This window comes from Aotus nancymaae, unplaced genomic scaffold (assembly GCF_030222135.1).
Source record: "Aotus nancymaae isolate 86718 unplaced genomic scaffold, 86718_ANA_hifiasm-v0.15.2.pri h1tg000173l, whole genome shotgun sequence".
Lineage (NCBI taxonomy): Eukaryota > Metazoa > Chordata > Mammalia > Primates > Aotidae > Aotus > Aotus nancymaae.
In genome coordinates, this window is record NW_026988588.1 from 392,970 (window position 1) to 406,987 (window position 14,018).

General features: G+C 42.2%; 1 protein-coding gene across 5 annotated transcripts in view; it reads right to left on the minus strand.

Annotated features, from left to right (window-relative positions):
* DIP2C (disco interacting protein 2 homolog C) overlaps positions 1 to 14,018 on the minus strand; it is a 391,979-nt gene that overhangs the window by 144,074 nt on the left and 233,887 nt on the right. For all 5 annotated transcript variants that reach the window (XM_064371797.1, XM_064371795.1, XM_064371793.1 and 2 more), the window contains 2 exons: positions 6,988 to 7,197; positions 3,218 to 3,352 (listed from right to left, as the gene is read on the minus strand). In XM_064371797.1, the coding sequence (XP_064227867.1) occupies positions 3,218 to 3,352; positions 6,988 to 7,197 (345 nt within the window). The remainder of the gene's footprint in view (positions 1 to 3,217; positions 3,353 to 6,987; positions 7,198 to 14,018) is intronic.

Genomic DNA, 14,018 nt, shown 5'->3' on the forward strand with positions numbered 1-14,018 from the left:
ACAGAATTTGCCATCTGCAGAAGGCAGACTCTCCTCATTCCCACTGCCCTAGGCCCCCCTTCTCAACAGGGTGAGACCACCAGTGGATCAGTAAGTCCTTCCCTGAGTCTGTCTCTACAGAGACCACCAGCAGTCAGCCTCAAGGAGGTATGAGAACATCGGGCCGGTGAGTCACATCTGGGAACCTCCAGCATTCCCACAGCCCAGGGTTCAGGTTCCAGAACCAACATGCCCAAGCCCTGTCTTCTCCTAATCAAGGCTGAGCTCCTCACACGTGTTCCAAACCCACACAGCTCAGCCCACACATAGGCAATGCATTCTAAAGCACAGAAGTTAAAGTCTCTAAACTCAAATTTTTGTGTAACAGAATACTAGCATATACCTATCCAAGTGTTCTGAGAAAATCCCCATTTTATAATACTGTGCTTATTAATTACAATGATGAATGCTGTATCATTTTGAAAATCAACTAAATGAACTGATAAATGAAAAAAAGGTTTTCAAATTTCAAGATGAATAAATCAAATAAATGAACAAGGCAGAGGACTGAGACGTTGATGCCCCAACCAGATCAAAAGCGTCCTCCCCAGGCACACACTGCCAGCTGGCAAGACCTAGAAAACCATCACCCAGAGCTATAGGCTTGGATGGGGTGGGGTGGGGGTAGGGAGGGTGGAGGGCTCTGCAGGTGCGGCTGGCAGGACCTGTGAAATCATCACCCGGAAATGCGGTCTTGGACGGTACAGAGGGGGTGAGGGAGGTGTCGGGGGGGGGGGGCGCGGAGAAGGCTCCGCAGGTGCAGCCAGCAGGACCTGAGAAACCATCACACAGAGCTGCGGGCTTGGACAGTGCAGGGGGCTCTGCTGGGGCGGCTGGTAGGTCTTTCCCCTCACCCGAGGCAGAGCCCTTGTTTTCCCCTGCAGAGGACCATAAAAAACAGACTTTAGCCAGGCTCGGTGGCTCATGCCTGTAATCCCAGCACTTTGGGAGGCAAAGGTGGGCAGATCAGCTGAGGTCAGGAGTTCGAGACCAGACTGGCCAACATGGCAAAATCTCCTATTAAAAATTAGCCGAACATGGTGGCGGGTGCCTGTAATCCCAGTTATTCAGGAGGCTGATGCAGGAGAACCAGCTGAACTCGGGAGGTGGAGGGTGCAGTGAGCCAAAATCACGTCACTGCACTCCAGCCTGGGTGACAGAGTAGGATTCCATCTCAAAACAAAAAAACAGACTTCAACATTTGGAGGAACAGAACAGAATTCAAGGAAATTTTTTCTTTCAAGAATTTTTAATAGATAGTCTCAAAATGCTCTATGGGCACTTTCAGAATTGAGACATTAAATATTTCATATCTCTGAAAACAGAAAAACACACAATCCAGAATTCTCAACATCTAACCATGGTATTTTCCCATTAAATAGCCCAATTAATTTGGTTCAATGAATCAGAGGCCATTCCACAATGCCAGTGATCCTCAAGCTTAATTTGGCAGAATTGCCTTGGGGCCCCCCTAACTTCCAGCTCATGACGTCTGGGGCGTGGCCCAGAATCACCATGCCAGCAAGTGCCCCTGTGGAATTCTGGTGTGGGAGGCTGCGACACACTGAGACCACACAACGCACGATGCAGGATTTACCTGGGGAATAAAGGCAAAGGTGACAGATTTGAAAGATGACACAGTTACTAAAATGACCATGATGAGACTAACAAAAATGGCCAATTTAGTAAAGACCGAATTGATTAGAGAACTAAAGCAAATGATGACACTGAAACACTTTCCAGGAAAAGTCGTCGCACTAACTAGACACTTGCAAAGGCAAAGCAGGGCTCTGCTTCATGTGAGAACGCAGCAATGCACTTGTCAGAGCTCAGATAGGCCTCCTTCCTGTCTGCCTGCGCCTGTCAGAGGTCAGATAGGCCTCCCTGTTCACCTGCGCCTGTCGGGTCTTGGATAGGCCTCCCTGTCCACCTGCGCCTGTCAGAGGTCAGATAGGCTTCCCTGTCCACCTGCGCCTGTTGGGTCTCGGATAAGCCTCCCTGTCCACCTGCGCCTGTCGGGTCTTGGATAGGCCTCCCTGTCCACCTGTGCCTGTCAGAGGTCAGATAGGCTTCCCTGTCCACCTGCGCCTGTTGGGTCTCGGATAGGCCTCCCTGTCCACCTGCACCTGTCAGGGCCCAGATAGGCCTCCCTGTCCACCTGTGCCTGTCGGGGCCCAGATGTGCCTCCCTGTCCACCTGCACCTGTCGGGGCCCAGATAGGCCTCCCTGTCCACCTGTGTCTGTCAGGTCTGGCATAGGTCTCCCTGTCCACCTGTATCTGTCGGGGCTCGGGTAGGCCTCCCTGTCCACCTGTGTCTGTCAGGTCTGGCATAGGTCTCCCTGTCCACCTGTGTCTGTCAGAGGTCAGATAGGCCTCCCTGTCCACCTGCGCCTGTAGGGGCTCGGATAGGCCCCCCCTGTCCACCTGTGCCTGTCAGAGCTCAGACAGGCCTCCCCTGTCACCTTGCGCCCACTGGGGCTTGGACAGGCCCCCCGTCCACCTGCGAGTCCTGTGCACCACAAGACGGCACGCCAAGGCGGCTCCATGCAGCTTCTCACAAGGGCATTGTATTTCACTGCTAGGCTCTACTGTGACTTTTATGACCCCAGGAAGGACTAAGACTTAAATAGAATAGTAGCTGGGTGATACGAACAGTCATTGTAATTAGAACATACCAAGACCAGGCCACGAGGAAGGACAGAGAACCCCTCAGCCGCAGCCTGCTACCAAATCACTGATATTTCTGTCCAACATGGAAAAAAAAGACCCTCTTTCTTCGGAAGTCTAAAGCAACATATCAGCCCATCTCACAATTACTTTGTTGTACATTTAACTTCATCTTGCTCTTCTAAGTAACTGTTCATGGTGGTTCAATTGCTGAACCACCATTATTCAGTAGCTAAAACGTCAACATCTTATAAAAGTTCTTTTTCTTCTCATGACTAAATTCCTACATTTACATTTTTCCTACAAGGAGTAACATTTGGCTCACTTGGAGAATATTTGCATTTCTGTGGCTAGGCCACCTTCCATGAGAGGCTCCTGAAAGATCTGATTTATTGGCTTTCTTAGAACTGATTGCTCCCCAGGAAGAAACACACCCAGTCACAGGCACAGAAACGGACACTGGCACCAGCAGTTTACCAGAAAGAAACACATCTCTGCTTTGACACGTACCATCCCCGGTCTCCATGAGCTCGGCGTTGCCGTACTTGGGTGCTGTCCGGGACCCCGTGGAGCCCTGCGGTCTCTCCACCTGTATTGAGTGCTCTGAGGTGTACGTGGTTACATCAGGAGGTGCAGAATGATTTTCTGTAAAGAAGCACATCATGAGATTTTCTGGTGGTTGTCAAGTTTTCTCTGAAGGCTAAGCAAGCCACAGCCTAAGAAGAGACCAGAGCACAGGTGCTCTGGTCTATGTGTGCCGTGAGCTGCCAAAGCCACTCTCAGCCACATCCGCCACACCATCCAGCACAAAGGGGGACCTGGCATAACTCATGTTGCCACAAATGGAGCAGAGTTCAGTCCAACTTCCGACGCCATTTCCTACCAGGAGCCACGTCAGCAGACCTCAGTAGCATTTTAACTAAAGTAATGTTAGCCAATGGCAGGGCCTCAGGAACCCTGTGTTTGTTCACGGAAGGGTCCTATTTCCTATCTACCACAGGCAACACAGCTGAGGGCTTACTCACGCTTTGAAGCCAGGAGCCTCGATTGGAAACCCAGCTCTAGAAACTTCTGGGAATTTGGGGAAGTCCCTTAAGCTCTCCATGCCTCAGTTTCTTCATCCATCAAATGGGAACAGTAATGGCCATGACCATGTAGGGTAGTGGGGTGGATTAAGTGAGTTAACATGTGTAAAGGTCATAGGATTTTCTTCATAAAAGGGGAGACATTAGAACTATTATTTTATTATTTGTCTTAGTACAAACAATACTAGTCATTCAAAAAACCACATTTACACCCTAATGTGTACTAAGGGCTGCATTAGGCCAATGAGCACGTGGAGCTCTTTCCCTTACAGCATCCCCTGGAGATAAAGCTGAGCCATATGTGGCTAAGTGTGGAAAAGCAAGCTTTTCTATTTAATGAAGGAAGCGTTGAGGAAGATGCGCCAAGCATCCCATTGATGATGCTCATCACACCTAGAATCTTGATGACGGGCGCCCCGACGCGGATCTTGATTCTGAATCCTCCTCTGACAGAAGCTTTTCGGGAACACCTGCCACTTGTCCCACGTGACAGAAGCACAGTATTTTGTGTTCCTGAAAGTGGTGCTCATCCCCAAAAGCCTTTCTTCACCAGACGCCACCTGTGTCAGCACCATGCCCGGAGGCCATCTAGATGGCGAAATTAACAGAACGCACAAAAACAGGACACAGAAAATTGAGGCACAAAAGAGGCTGTGAAAGGAGGATCCTTTATGATCTGAGAACAGAGCAGAAGTAGGGGGGCAAGCTGCCTGGGCACCGCGTCAGCCCCTCCTCACAGAGGGTGTTAATCTGGGGTCACAAGAAGATTTGGCAAGGCCACAAACTTGGAACCTATGACTGAGAAGAGAAGAATCATCGGCTCTCACTAAGGAGCAGGCCTGCCACACTGTCCGTCAGTGTGACGTTCCGCCTGGGAGGCAGGCAGACCCAGGCCCAACTTCCTGCAGAAGCAACTCACACACCCTCAGTCCTCAGCGGACTTGGACGGCAGCATCTGGAGGCCTCCTCTCTGCTCCAAGGTGTAAAAGTATTGCACACAGCTTCTAGGTGGACAGTGAGTAGAGCAGTAGAAAGAGAAACCTGGAATGGGATCTCCTATCTTATGCCACATTGGCTTGGCTGTTAAGATACATGTGAGATGTCCCTACTTAATTGCTGGCATAGTTAAATTGGCGGAAAAAATCCACAAAGGACTACTTGAGATTTTGCTTCAAAAACAAGTAAAACATGGCCAGCTCTGTGAGACTCTGTGACCTGGACTCCAGCCCTGGGCTTTTCTCCTCTCTGACAAAAGCAGCCTCTGCGGTCTCCACTTCCATCCCTTGCTGGGGGGATCGGCCAGTGTGACTCAGTTGTTTACTGTGGCCTGGACTCCTTAAAACACTCATGTGCATGCACGCGCACACACACACATGCACACATTTTCTTGTTTGTAGGCTTCTATGATCTCAAAAGGTCAAATGCAAATCTGACTTTTTACTTCTTTTGTTTTGCCACAGAAAGTATTTTCTTTTCTCAAGTTTATTTTGCCACTGCTTGCTTTCCAAAAAAATTTCATAGTTATAGAAAATGTTCAGATATTCTAGGAAGATCATCTTTGTGCCAAATCAGAACTTACTGAAATGTATACACCCAAGAGTTACATTTAGATCATACTGAGCCTTGATATACATGAGTTATGAAACCTGCATAGTTTGGATAAATTAATTCTTTGTGCTAAAATTTCCATCATTATTGCAAGGATAAACCCACTGAGGGAGGCCCAAGTGCAGTGATTAATTTGTTCAAAAATATGTGTTTTTCTTGGTAAGATTATGAGCATTTCCTTAAAAATGAATAAAATCAGAAGATACAAATGCTTCCACGTGGCAGAGGTGGTGTTTGGCCTCTCAGTTCAGGTGCCAGATAAAAATGGCAAAGCCTCGGCCACTATCCTGGGATTCAAAATATACATGGAATTTTATTATGTAAAGTCACACATTTCTGTTCAATTTTTAACTTCCTGTGATTTCAAGTAGAGGTTATTAATTTCAAGTAGAGGTTATTAAGTAACCAGTGTACATGTTCCCGAAAATATGTCAAACTGAAGTGTAATAACAGTACTTTGCATGTGTAATAACAGATACTTTGCAAACTTTTAAAGAGTATTTCTATTTTCTCCTTTATACTCCCAAAAGTTCTGAGAGAGAAAAAAGAAATTATTTTTCTCATTTTTCACTAAAAACTTAAAGCAGGAGAAGTGACTTCAAGATCCCAGCAGCAGTTATTGGGAAAAGTGAGACAAGACCCAGCTCTCCTGACCACAAACTCGTGATCCAGACAGAAAACGGCCGATACTTTAACTCTGGGTGAACGCTGGAGGGGCTGAGACCCAAGTCAATCCGAAACACCTCTGAACATCGAAGAGTCCGTGACCTAGAGTGAACATCCTGGGGTTCTGAGGTATGTGTGGGCAATTTAATCACTCGTGACGCTCACTTGTTTTCCTCTGCATTTTCCAGAGAGCAGGCTTTCCTATGGTAGCTGAGATACCGGGAGGGTCTGGGTCTGTGGCTCACACTCCGTTATAGGCAACATGGTACGCAGCATCTCCTGTTGCTGCTTTAAGGAGAGGCATCCCCAAACCCTATTCAACCCAATTCATGTACTTTATGAAAAACATTTACTACTGAACCATTCAAAGGCAGAGCGATGCAAAGTTCATCACCGCTCACCCATGCGCTGGCTATTCCTTTAATAATTCTCACTTCACTTCTTTTCCACAGCACCTTCAAATGTCATAGGGCAGAGGCCCTAACTGCTTTTCCTAACACAGAGGATCTCCCTTGTCATGGAACCTACACACATAACAGTGTGATGTGCCCAGGAAATCTGAACACCTGTGACAGACAGCAGTGTCAATCAGTCCTACTGATCGGCACTCTTAAAGGTTCACTTAGGAGCGTAAGTGAGAAGAAAACACATAAGCGGACATGGCTGCAGGTCTCTCCAGGAACAAGAATGGATTTGCTGATGAACAGATGGCCCCTGGAATTGCAGCTGTGGGAGGGACCTGGGTATGAGAAGCAGTAAAGCAGCTTCCAGAAACAATCAGACCAAAGCACCCCAGCGGCCAGAGGGGCTCTGCGCTTTTTCCACAGAGGGATTCCACAGGGATGATGCAGACAGAGGAGAACATGCACACAGAAAGGCGTTTAGTCAACAGGCACAGAAAGACACTGGAAGCGTGCTCACCTATGTGGGTCTGGGCCATGACGTCTGCCAGCCTGTGGGCGGCACCGCTGCCCCCGCTCTGCGTGGAGGACGAGGAGGTGGTGGACGTGGTGGAGCCGTGGATGGCCTGGCTGATCCAGTGCTCCATGTTGATGCTGCCTTGGCTGGAGGTGGGGGTGCCCTGGGAGTCCCCCTGCACTGAGCCTTCGTCTTCTGAGCCTGAAGAGGTATCTGTGTAAGAAGAAAGGCAATTTGCTATATATTGCAGCAAAAACATGTACCACAATTTCAGTCCCTCTCCAAACACAGATTGACTTCACCTAAGTCTGAACAGTTGTTCAATGACTTTTTGCTGTAAACTCTCTTGTGAAGTTAAACCACTCTTCAGATAATGAACCATTTCTTTTGGAGTAATGAATTTTTCATCCAAAACACCTTAAATAAACATACTACAAGATGTTTATTTTGACAGTGTAATCTCAGACAAAGGCACACTTACCCATTTCCTATACACAACAGTTTCGGAAGAAACCAAGTGTTTTCTTGTGTCACCCACAAAGTGAGAGCACGAGGGCCATGTTTCCTCAGGGACGCTGAAGCCTGTGCTGCTCTCCTGAGTCTCACAGTGTGACTATGTTTAGTCCTTGTTAGTCCTGAGATGTTCTTCTGAGAACTAATTTATTTCTAAGCCAGTGTGTGTTAGCTCCTTAAGGATGGAGCTATGCAGCTCCTTAACCCATGCAGCTCCTTAAGGATGGAGACGCTGATGCCAGTAACAGAAAGAAAGTAGAAGGTACTCACATGGAGCGGCCCCGCCACCCTCCCTTTCTTCCAGTGCACATGACAAACCTTCATCACATTTTTCTCTCAGATGAAATCTATTCACTTTTACAGCATTCGTTTCTTGTACATTCTCATTATTTATTGATTTTTCTATCTGTACAAATTGGATATCTTGGACTGTGATAAGATTTATCAACTTTTTCACTGTAATTTATGAGAATATTTTTCACTTAATAAGTTTTCATGCAGTATCAAGGGTTTGAGAATGAATTATTGGCATATTTGTTATTTAAACTTCAATGTAAGAATGACATTCAGAATCCTTCCTACAGATGAGTTATGGGAGACGCCAGCTCAGGTGAGCAGCTCCAGAGCATCGGATAAGAGGAGTCGTCACGGCAAATAATCTTAAGACACAGGTTTGTTTTTCAAAAGATAGTAACTGCAAACAATTTTCACACTTATTATCACTGTCACATGACTTAGGCTATCTGGAAATTTTTTTAAAGTTTACTTGTTAAAAATTTGTTAGAAAAGCAACAATATTAAGGGCCTGAAAATTCTCTATCACCCTGCCTTTCAAGAAAACTTACACAATTTATATAAAAAGTGAAATTGACACAGCCTCGAGACTTTTGAGAAAGGTACACCCCCAAGTATCCAAACGGAGCACAACTATCTCCCCAGAACGTCTTCTCATGACTCTTCACAGTCTTTCATTCCTAACTCCCATCCGCCTTTTCCAAGAAAGCTGCAGAATAATATGATGTATACACTCCACAGAATAACAGCAAAGCAAACAAGCAGCGTATGAGAAGGATGATACTGCACGACCAATGGTGGCCAGAATTAAATACCTCGGACAGGAATTAAGGTTAACATTCAAAAATGAATCAGTGTTGCACACCGTATAGAATTAAGGGAGTAGAACCACATGTTAACCTCAGAAGACAGAAAAGTACTGACAAATTCAAGATTAAAAACTCAACAAACCAGGAATAGAAGCTAATTTCCTCAACCTGCTAAAGTGCATTTGTGAAAAGCCACGGCTAACATTGTATTTAATGGTCAACAATGGAATGCATTTTCCCTAAGACTGAGAACAAGACAAAGATATGCCCTCTTGCCATTTTTATTCAACATCATCTGGCAGTTTCCAGCTAATAAATTCAATTAATAAATTTAATAATAAACTAAAGACATCCAGTTTAGAAAGGAAGGAATAAAAGGGTCTTTATTAACAGATGACCTTAGATGTAGAAAATTGCAAGAAATCCACCAGAAATGCTTTACATTATTAAAAAATGAGTCTGATGAGGTCACAGGACACAAAATACACATATATTAACAATAAACCTGAAAATGGAATTTATAGTTCCATTCACAATAGCATCAAAAGCATAAAACATTCAGCACAACTTCTAACAAAAAGGTGCAAAATGTGTGCACTGAAAACTATAAAATATCACTGAGAGAAATTAAAGAAGATTCAAATAAATGGAAACAAAATAAATGGAGACAGAATCATAATCATGAATTGGAAAACTCAGTATTATCAAGACAGCAATTGTTCCCAAAGTGTTCTATAAATTCAAGGCACTCCCTAATAAAATCCCAGAAGGGGGTGTGTGTGTGAAATTGAAAGCTTATTCTCAATTTTATTTGGAAATACAAAGGAACTAGAATAGCCAAAATAATTTTGAAAAAGGAAAACAAAGTTGGAGGACTTCACTATCTGATTTCAAAACTTTACATAAAGTCACAGTAATTAAGGGAGTGTCAGCACAAGAACAGACATATATGTCAAAGGAACAAAATTAAACCCAGAAATAAAGTCTTATATTTATGGTCAATTAATTTTTGACAAAGGTCTCAAGACAACTTAGAATAATATGATGTACCCAGTTACCCACACTCCAAAAAGAAAGCATGGGAAAAAAATTCCCCCAAACCAAAACAACAAAAAAATTCACTTAGATCCCTACTGCATGCATACAAATTAACTCAAAATGGATCACGAATCTAAATTAAATGACAGTAAGACTATGAGATTTAAAACCTCCAAAAACATGATCCATAAAATACAAATTATAAACTGGACTTCATCCAAATAGAAAACTATTAAGTTTTAAAAGATGACTATCTCCCTATAGCTAATGTGACAAATTAGCTTGATCGTAGTGGCTTATAACAACACACATATTTATTATCCTACAAATGGAGAAGTCAGAAAATCTGAGTGTCAGCAGAGCTATGTTCCTTTCAGAGGCTTCAAAGGAGCCTTTCCCAACTTCTAGAGGCCACTTGCGTCCTTGACTCACAGCCCCTCCCCATCTTTTCAGAGCATCACTCCAGTCTCTGACTCTTCCTCTTCTCGGGTAAGGACCTTCTTGATTACAGTGGGTCTACTTAGTTAAGCCAGGATAATGGTCCTATCTCAAGATCTTTAAATTAATCATGGCTGAAAAATACCTTTTACCACTTAAGGTAACACGTTCGTAAGTTCTGAGGATTACGACATGAATATCTTGGGGGAGGGGTATTTATTCTGTCTACCACAGAACAGTCTGTCCTTTCATTGAGAAACTGTACATCTGTAAAAGTCTTATGTTCAGATTGTATAAGGCACCTATAACCCATAAGATGACAACCAACCCCTTTAAAACATGGGCAAAAAATCTGAACCGATATTTTACCAATTAATATATACAAATGGCTATGAATAGGAATTAGCACATTAAAAGCTAATAGGCATATTAAAAGATGCTTAGCATCATTAATTGTTTCAAATTAAATGCACAATGATATTCTATTTCACATCAATTAGAATGGCAAAAATAAAAATACTAACAATACCAATTGCTGGTGATGATGTAGAGAAATTGGGATGCTCATATACTGCTGGTGGGAGTGTAAAATGGTGCAGAAATTTTGTAAACAATTTGGCAGTTTTTAAAAAGCGAAACATAAACTTAGGGTAAAAGTCAATCATTCTACTACTTGGCATCCAACCAAGATAAAGGAAATTATATGTATACACAAAGATATGTACATATATAATGTTGACAGCATTATTAATAATTGCTAAATACTGGAAACAATGAATAACCAATTGGTGAATCAATAAAGAGAATGCGTTATATCCACTAATAGAATATAATTCACAGTCAGAAGGAATAAGCTACTGATGCCTGGTACAACATGGATGAACTTCAACAGGTAAAGGAGGTGTAAAGGAGTGCACATAAAATTATAATATAAAAAACTAAAAACCATAAAATCATAAACATAGATTAAAATATTCTAGAAAATTTAGAGAGTGCTGTTACAATTTATAGGATTCTTTTCTTTTCACAGAGCTAAGCTTTCATCCGGTATCATTTGCAATCAGTCTAAAGTACATTCTTTAGCATGTTTATAGCATAGTTCTGCTGATAACACATTCTCTCAGCTTTCACATTTGTGAATGTGTTATTTCACCCTTGTTTGTAAAGGAGATTTTTACTAGATATGAGTTGACAGGCTTTTCCCCTTCTTTTAGTACTTTAGAAAACGTCTTTCCATTGTCTTGTGGTCTCTATTGTATCTTTATGGAAGTCATGCATGGTTCAAATGCTTCTTCTCTGGTATGTAACGTGTCTTTTTCTTCTGAGTACTTCTGGGATTTCCTCTTAATCTTTGGATTTCAGTACTTTGACTATTATAAACTTAGATGTGATTATTTTTATACTTGTTCTGCTCAAAGTTCACTGAACTTCTCAGGGCTGGACACCGGTATTTTACATCAATTTGAGAAAATTATGACTCATTTCTTCAAATACTTCTGCTCTTTTCTCTCTTCCTTCTTGTATTACAAGTATGTTAACATTGTACCATAGGAACTTGAGGTTCTGCCAATTTTTCCTTAATTTTTGTTTCCCTGGTCTTCACTTTGGTTAATTTCTCTTCATCCCTCTTAAAGTTCATCCATCTTCCTTCTACAACCTGTTAAGCCCATCCAGCGAAATTTCATCTCAGTATTGTGTTTTTCAGTTTTAGAGCAATGTCTCATGTATTCTTTCCAACCCCACATATGCACAGCTTCCCCTACCATCAACATTCTCTACCAGAGTGGTACAGCTGATATTTCTACACTGAAACATCATTATCACCCAAACTCCATAGCTCACATCAGGGTTCTTTCTTGGTATTGTACAATATATGGGCTTCGATAAATGTGTAACGTATCCTCGATGACAGTATCATACAGAGTATCGCATGATACTAAAATCCTCCTGCTCTGCCTATATATCCCTGCCTCCTCCAGCCCCTGGCAGCCACTGATCTCTTCACTGTCTCCACAATCTTGCCTTTTCCAGGATGTTGTATAGCTGAAATGACACAGTAACCTTTTCAGATTGGCCTCTTTCACTTAGCAATATGCAATTGAAGTTACCTCCATGTCTTTTTATGGATAGCTCATTTAATTTATTTTTAGCACTGAATAATATCCCACTGTCTGGATGTACCATTTTACTTATACATTCACCTGCTGAAGGGCATTTTGGTTGCTTCCCAGTTTTGGTAGTTATGAATAAGGCTGCTCTAAATATCTATGTGTAGTCTTTGTGTGTGGACATAAGTTTTCAACTCCTTTGAGTAAATGCCAAGGAGTATAATTGCTAGATCATATGGTAAAAGTATATTTAGTTTTGTAAGAAATCACCAAACTGTCTTCCTAAAGGCTGTTCTATTTTGCATTAAGACTGGCCACGAATGAGAGAGAATTCTCACTGCTGCGCATTGTTACAAGCTTTGGTGCTGATGAAGTTCTGGATTCTGGCCATTCTGATAGCTGTGTAGTGATACCTTACTGTTGTTTTCATCTGCATTTCTCTATGACATGTGAAGCATCATTTCATATGTATATCTGCCATCTTTATATCTTCTTTGATGAGGCATCTGTTAGTCTTTGGTCCATGTTTAATTTTACTTACTCATTTTTTAAAGACAGAGTCTCACTATGTTGCCTAGTCTGGAGCCAATTCACAGGTGCAATCCCGCTATTGATCAGCACAGGAATTCTGACCTGCTCCGTTTCCAATGTAGGCTAGTTTATTCCTCCCATGAGGTCACTGGGTTGACACTAAACTTAGTGTGGACAACTGATAGGCATAACTCACAATAACCTGGAACTCCTGGACTCAAGTGATCCTCCTGCCTCTGCCTCCTGAGTAGCTGAGACTACAGACACATGCCATCACACTTGACCGGCCCCTGTTTTAATCACGTTGATTGCTTCGTTATTTTTGACTTTTAAGAGTTCTTTGAATATTTCAAATAAAAGTTCTTTATCATTTACATATTTTGTAAACATCTTCTGTCTGTGGCTTGTATTTTAATTACTTTGTCTTTCAAATAGCAGAAAATGTTATTTTTATTGGAGACCCACTTATCAATTCTTTCAATTCTTTGTTGTATTATCTAAAAAGTTATCACCAAACCAAAGCCACCTAGATTTTCTCTTACCTTCTATAAATTCTATAGTTTTGCATTTTACATTTAGATCTGTCATCTATTTTGACAGGCAGGAATACAATACTTCACCACTATATGAATGAGGATGGTGGCTGTGTGATCTATTTTAATTTTTTTGAAGATGTAATGTCTGTCTAATTTTTTTCTTTGCATGTGGATGCCCAGTTGTTACAGTACCATTTGTTAAAAACACTATATTTGCTCCACTGTATTGCCTTTGTTCCTGTCAAAGTTTAGTTGACTTTTTTTTTTTTACTGGGCTTTCTTAGTCTGTCCCATTCATCCTTTGGTTTGTTCTTTCACCAAGGCCACATGTCTTCACTATCATCGAATTATAGTAAGTCTTCAAGTTGGGTAGTGTCAGTCTTCAACTTTGCTCTTCTTTTTCAATATTGAAGTGGCTGTTCTGGGTCTCTCCAAAAAACTTTCAAATCAGTTTGTTGATATTAAAAAAAAAAACTTGTTGGAATTTTGATTGGATTGCATTGAACCTATATATCGAGTTGGGAAGGAAACATCTTGACAGTACTCAGGGTTCCTATCCATGAACATGGACTACCTGTCCATTTATTTAGTTTTCCTGTGAATGAGTTTTGTAGTTTTCCTCATACAGGTCTTGAATATATTTTGTTAGATTTTATACCTAAGTATTTCATTTTGTGGAGTGCTACTGGAAATGGTTTTTAAAAAATTATTATTTTTAGTAGAGATGGGGTTTTGCCATGTTGGCCAGGCTGGTCTCCAACTTCTGA